At 37.2% G+C, this 6,062-nt stretch overlaps 1 protein-coding gene across 1 annotated transcript; it reads left to right on the top strand.

The window, feature by feature from the left end:
* The first annotated feature begins 555 nt into the window (after positions 1 to 555).
* On the top strand, positions 556 to 1,457 carry LOC140968997 (cold shock domain-containing protein 4-like). Its single transcript, XM_073430218.1, has one exon. The coding sequence runs from the start codon at positions 615 to 617 to the stop codon at positions 1,260 to 1,262; it is 648 nt and encodes a 215-aa protein (XP_073286319.1). The 5' UTR covers positions 556 to 614; the 3' UTR covers positions 1,263 to 1,457.
* The last annotated feature ends 4,605 nt before the right edge of the window (positions 1,458 to 6,062 follow it).

Consider the following 6,062-nt stretch of genomic DNA (forward strand, 5'->3'; position numbering starts at 1 on the left):
ATATATCATATCACATTTAACATTAAAAATTAATATATACTATTTACTATGCACACGCGAAGTGTGTATGTATAGTCTTTTTTATCATTATTGATGGGTTAAAGTGAAATTTGACAAATTGTGGAAGGACTAAACTGATATTTGGATTGTTAAAATAAAAAAATAAACAAAAAACAAAAATGTTATATTAGTATAATATAAGGGTAAAATTGAAAGAAAAAATTGGTGCGTGGTTACTATCATGTTCTTAATGTTAATAAAATAGAATAGATTGTGTTAAAATAAGTTTTAACATTTGACATAATCTTTATATATACCAACATTATTTAATATAAATATTTTAAATATATTTTGTTATTATATTTCACGTGAGCGGTGATGCAATTTGCCGAGACCAATATTTAGCATTCCAAGTGAATAGAATCGGGACAAAGCAAAAAATAAAAATAGGAGAAAAAAAATTCGGAATTCAATTGAGAAGTTAAAATCAGTGTATACCGATAATAAAATCCGTCTGTGTTTTAACCCTACACTGCTACTATAAAAGAGCACCGAAATTCTCTCAAATCGCATTTGTGAAAGGGGGGCGAGAGAGGCGAAACTAGGGTTTAGTAATGGCCGATGTGAAAACTGGTATCGTCAAATGGTTCAATGACCAAAAGGGTTTTGGTTTCATCACTCCAGATGATGGGTCTGAAGATCTGTTCGTCCACCAATCAGCTATCAAGACCGATGGTTTCCGCAGCCTCGGAGACGGCGAGACCGTCGAGTTCGTGGTGGAGTACGGAAGCGATGGCAGGGCCAAGGCGGCCAACGTGACCGGTCCCGACGGCGGATCTGTCCAAGGAAGCACTCGTGGTTCCTACGGGGGTAGAGATGGAGGCGGTGGATATGGGGGTAGAGATGGAGGAGGGTACAACGGTGGCGGCGGTGGTGGATACGGGGGTAGAGATGGAGGCGGGTACAACGGTGGCGGCGGTGGATACGGGGGTAGAGATAGCGGCGGGTACGGAGGAAGCCGAGGTGGGAATCGTGGAGGCGGTGGAGGCAGTGGTTGTTACAAGTGTGGTGAGAATGGGCATATGGCAAGAGACTGCTCGCAGGGAGGTGGTGGTGGAGGCGGCGGGGGTAGGTACGGAGGTGGTGCGGGAGGTGGAAGATATGGTGGTGGAGGTGGAGGAGGAGGAGGCGGCGGCGGCGGCTGCTATACTTGTGGTGAGGAGGGACACTTCTCTCGTGAATGCCCCAACTCCAACCGTTGATCTCCCCCTTCTTCTCGTTCTGTTCTATCCACCATGGTTTAATTAGCTAGAGATCTTTACTATTTCAGTTTTCCAATGATGCTTTAAATCAGATTATGTATACATCTGGTGTCTTCTTATATCATTTTTGGTCATATTAATATACATGGTGTTTGATCCGTTTCTGCTGAAATAAGTCCCAATCGTTTGAATTTACTGGTATCGAACATATTTTTCTTGGATTTGAACTTTATTCGACAGTGTTGGTTATATGTTGATCTCGAATTAAACTTGGAATCTAAAATAGAGCTGCTACCAGGAAACTGGTCTGGTCTGGAGTCCATATGAGCATATATGAAAATATGAAACAAAGTCTAAATATCACAAATTTTGATCACTGATGCAAAACATTTTCGCTTTCATTTATATTGACAAAGCTCATGAATTTCTCTATTAATAATCAACTTTAATCAGCTGTTTTGGTCATGTAATATCAATTAATAATTCTGAAATTTTGTCGCGTATTATCCAACAATTACAATGCGCGGGATTTGACGGGGATTGGAATCTTTTCGTTGTTCGTTGGGACAATGGTGCGAGATTCTTAAGCGAGACCATAATTTTAACTTTTTATTTTTAGAAAGTCGTGTGGTCATGATCGAGTTGTCGTTCAACGATCCATCGTTTTATTGTTATTATTATTATTTTTAAAAATAATTTGAAATAGGTCGACCCGGATTGATGATCATTGAAATTTTTATTTGTCGGAATTTTTATTCTTATAAATACTCTCCGTCCTTCCATTTTTTCAACAAAATTATCTCGTAATTCTCAGTTATCAAAATATGAAGTTGCGGTTATTGATTTATGGGCAAACTTTCAATAACTTCCTACATTTCTTCTCAACTTTATTTTTACTCCCTATCCCTTCAATTCTTTGTTTTAGCTTCCTAATATTTTAAAATTTCCAATAATATCCTTATCTTTTTATTCTAGTAATTGATTCTTTTAATATAAAGGTCCATCATGCTTCCGTAAAATAAATTAAATCTTTTACCTCTTTGACAAGAGTGCCACCGGGTTATATCCACCGTATTTTACGAACTGCTCCTCACAGTTCAACCACACAATCGCAACTGATGGTTACCGACGCAAATTCCTTCTGCAGCACTTAGCACAACCCTAATTCGTTTCCTATCTTAGGGTGTATAGTAAAAGATAAAATTTTGAAAATAATACATGAGAGGGGCTAAGAGCAAAGATCTCTTTATTCAAACACAAACATTTATTTATTACATAGAAACCTCCTGTAGAGGAGGAGGAACTTGCTTAGCTACTTATAGTAGCCGAACTTGAACAACACATAAACTTTAGAAACTATTACAATTGGTTTAGAAAGAAATGAAGAAAATGTTCGATGATCCTCACTTCATTCTTCCTTCCTTATTTATAGAAGGCTCTTTCGGATTTGAAACTCGGACTTCAAATCTTGATAAGCCTTTACAGCTTGCATATGGACCCTTGAGTGGTTGAGTGGTCCTACTTTCTTGAAATGTCATTTTCTAGATTATTAATCTAGAAATTAATTTTTCGTCTTCTTTTATCTCTCCCAGGTACCAGTAGATATGTGTCTGGAGGATATCAGCTGAAATCTCATCTTCTTTTTCTTTATACCATTTTATAATTGATCTGAGAGCTGCAGCCTCACTTCTCTTATACTTGATTCTTCTTTTTAAAACTTTCAGATATACACGATACATCCTCAAGTTTTACTTCTGGTTTGTTTAACTGGTTCCATTTACCCCTTTTTATAGATACATATTTCGGGACCAGTTGTCTTGCTTTTATTCATTGGATTCTTTTATTCTTTTAAATATATAGTATCCAATGTCTTTTGTATTTTACCACTTACTATTAGTGGCTCTCGTGTCATTTTTCCACCAATTATTGGTGGTCCTTGTCCTTCCACTCACATGGTGGTTCTCCTTTTGTTAGTGAGTTTGGTCACATGTCCCTTTCAATTTTGTCGAGGAATCTTAGGATTTTTGTTTTCTCGAGGAAAATGTGAATGTGGTCCTTCCCCACTTGTCCTGGTCTCGGTAAAATGTTTCCGATCAGATCTCGGTTTGAAACCTTTACCGAATTCCGGTTCTTTCTGATTCTGGCATTCAGGGCAGATGTTTTCTGACCATCTTCCTACATGTGCCATATTACAGAATTTTCGGCGAGTTTCTTTACTAGCCGGAAGCTTGCTATTCCACAAAAGATTTCTTTTCTTCTCAAATAAATCTTCTGCAAAACTTGTTGTTTTTCCTGTCATGGTATTTAACAGGAATGATCCGTTCACTGAATGATTGTAAAATTTGAACGGGAACTTGACTTTATCCATCTCAGTAAGACAGACCCATAGACCCCATGCTCTTCTTGTAGACATATCGTCTTCAGAGATTGAAGCAACCAGGGGTGTTTCTTCTGTTGGAGGGTCCTTGATGAATTTCTGAATATTCATATCTGGCCTCCTTAACTTGATGAAATGAAAGGCTTCGTGAGAGCCTTTCCCTGCTGGTTCTGGTGCTGCACTGAAGAAGTATAGCTCCAAAACATCTCCTCTGGACAAATGATCATTATTTGCCCAAGTTTCATGAACAGCTTCCTGAATCCATTTTGGTAGTCCTGAAATTTCTGGAAAGCTGGGTGATGTGGTATAAACTGAGGCAAGAGCCCCGAATTCATACCAGGCTTTAACCTCCTTGGGATATGAATTAGTTTTCATCCATACCCTAGGATATTTTCCTGAAACATCAACCCTGTTGGTGGCTGGGTTAATGCCAATCCTTGTTTTTAATTTCTCCCAGTTTTGTTGGTAAACCTGAAATGGAGAAATTGTAGATTCATTAGTACCAACCTTAGTTTTGCCTTTGTCAATACGAGGCCTAAGGTTGATCTCTCCCTCTTCAATCCCCGAGGTGGAGGGTTGACTTGAAGACTCAAGATAAAGATCAGGAGTCTCCATTTTTGTTTTAGCCGACTCATCTGGGGATGATCCCGACTTAACACTTGTGCAAGGGGTATTTGAATCCCCCGCTACAGGTATAGAGTCCTGTACTCGAAAACTCTCCATTTGGGAAACCAATGGTTTCTCAATGCCTTGGAGGATAGGCCTTTGCATTACAGACCATAACTGAGTATATGCCTGTAAACATCCTGTAATTCGATCAGAGATAATTCTCTTATCAGCTTATTGTAGCCTTCCCGCAACTTCTGCGTTCAGTACTAACTTGTTGAACTCGGTTTGAAGCATTTCAAGGTGTTCCCTTAAATGCCTCTGCATCTTGATTATAGCATCTATGTCAATGCTGTCCATCTCTTGTTAAAAAATCTGCAAGAATATTTTCATGAGATTTTATTATCACAATATCAAAAATATAATTCTGACATAGTGCTTGCCATCATAATAATCTGGTCTTCTCAGGTTTAGATTCAATTCTATTCCTTAAGAAAGCTTTCACCTGTGTATTATCAACTTTCAAAGTAAATTTCTTTGCAAGTAAAAATAATGGTCATTTTTCAAAAGCTCTTTTTACTGCATAAAATTCCTTTTCGTTGATATGCCATTTTATGGTTTCTGCATCTGAGAATAAACCACTACAATATCTGCATGGTTTTTCTCCATCTGGTGTGAGCTTTGTTAAAACTGCAGCCCACCAATGATCACTGGCATCGGTATACAATACCAAATCATCTTCATCTTGAGGAATAGCCATTTTAGGAAGAATTTTACAAATCTCCTTTAATTGGACTAATTCCTTTGTGTGTTCATCTGTCCATATAAATCTAGCATCTTTTTTCAATAATGGACTAAACACCTTTCTGTGTTTTACTAGGTTTTTAATAAACATCCCAGCAAAATTAACAACTTCTAGAAAACTTTGAAGTTGTTTCTTGTCTTTGAGACTTTCTGAAAAATTCTGCACCTTTTTCACTATATGTTTTTGCAGAATTATTTCTGACTCATCGATCTCAATTTCAAGGAATTCAATCTTTCCTGTGGCAATGACTGCTTTCTTTTCAGATAAAACCAGTCCTTCTTTTTAACAAACATTAGAGAAAATCTCTAAATGTTTGATATGTTCTTCCATATTTTTAGATGCGATTAACACATCATCTATATAGACAAACATAAACTTAAAATAATCTTTGAAAAGATTATCCATCTATCTTTGAAATATCTGGGGTGAATTAGCCAATCCCATTGGTAATACTTCCCAAATATAATGTCCCTGAGGTGTGGAGAAAGCTGTGAATTTTTTGCTTTCTTCCTGCATCCTAATCTGATAAAATCCGGATTTACAATCAAACTTAGAGAATATCTTGGCGTTGCGTATGCAACTAATCAAGTGTTCTCTACTAGGTATGAAATACCCATCAAACTCCAGAATCTTATTAATTTCTTGATAATTAATAACTAGTCTGGGTTTTCCTCATTTTATCTCACCATGATTTCTTACCAGGAAACCTGGACTGCTATATGGTGATATTCCTAGTTTGATTAAACCAAGGTCTAAATGTTCCTTGATTATAATCTGCATATCCCTTTGATCAATAATATTCATAGGGATGGGCTTACAACGGACAAATTCATACTCTTTGCCTTCCTTAATTTTAAGGCAAGTTCTGAGTTGATTTCTTTCCCACCATGCCAAAGGATCTTCATTGTAATTTTCCCTGATCCTTTTCATTACATCTTCTAAGGATACCTTAGATTCAAACTCTACTTCATTTTTATGTAGAGCTATCTTAAGGCATTCTATCTCTTCTGGT

This window comes from Primulina huaijiensis, chromosome 2, assembly GCF_012295235.1.
Source record: "Primulina huaijiensis isolate GDHJ02 chromosome 2, ASM1229523v2, whole genome shotgun sequence".
In the NCBI taxonomy this organism is placed as follows: domain Eukaryota; kingdom Viridiplantae; phylum Streptophyta; class Magnoliopsida; order Lamiales; family Gesneriaceae; genus Primulina; species Primulina huaijiensis.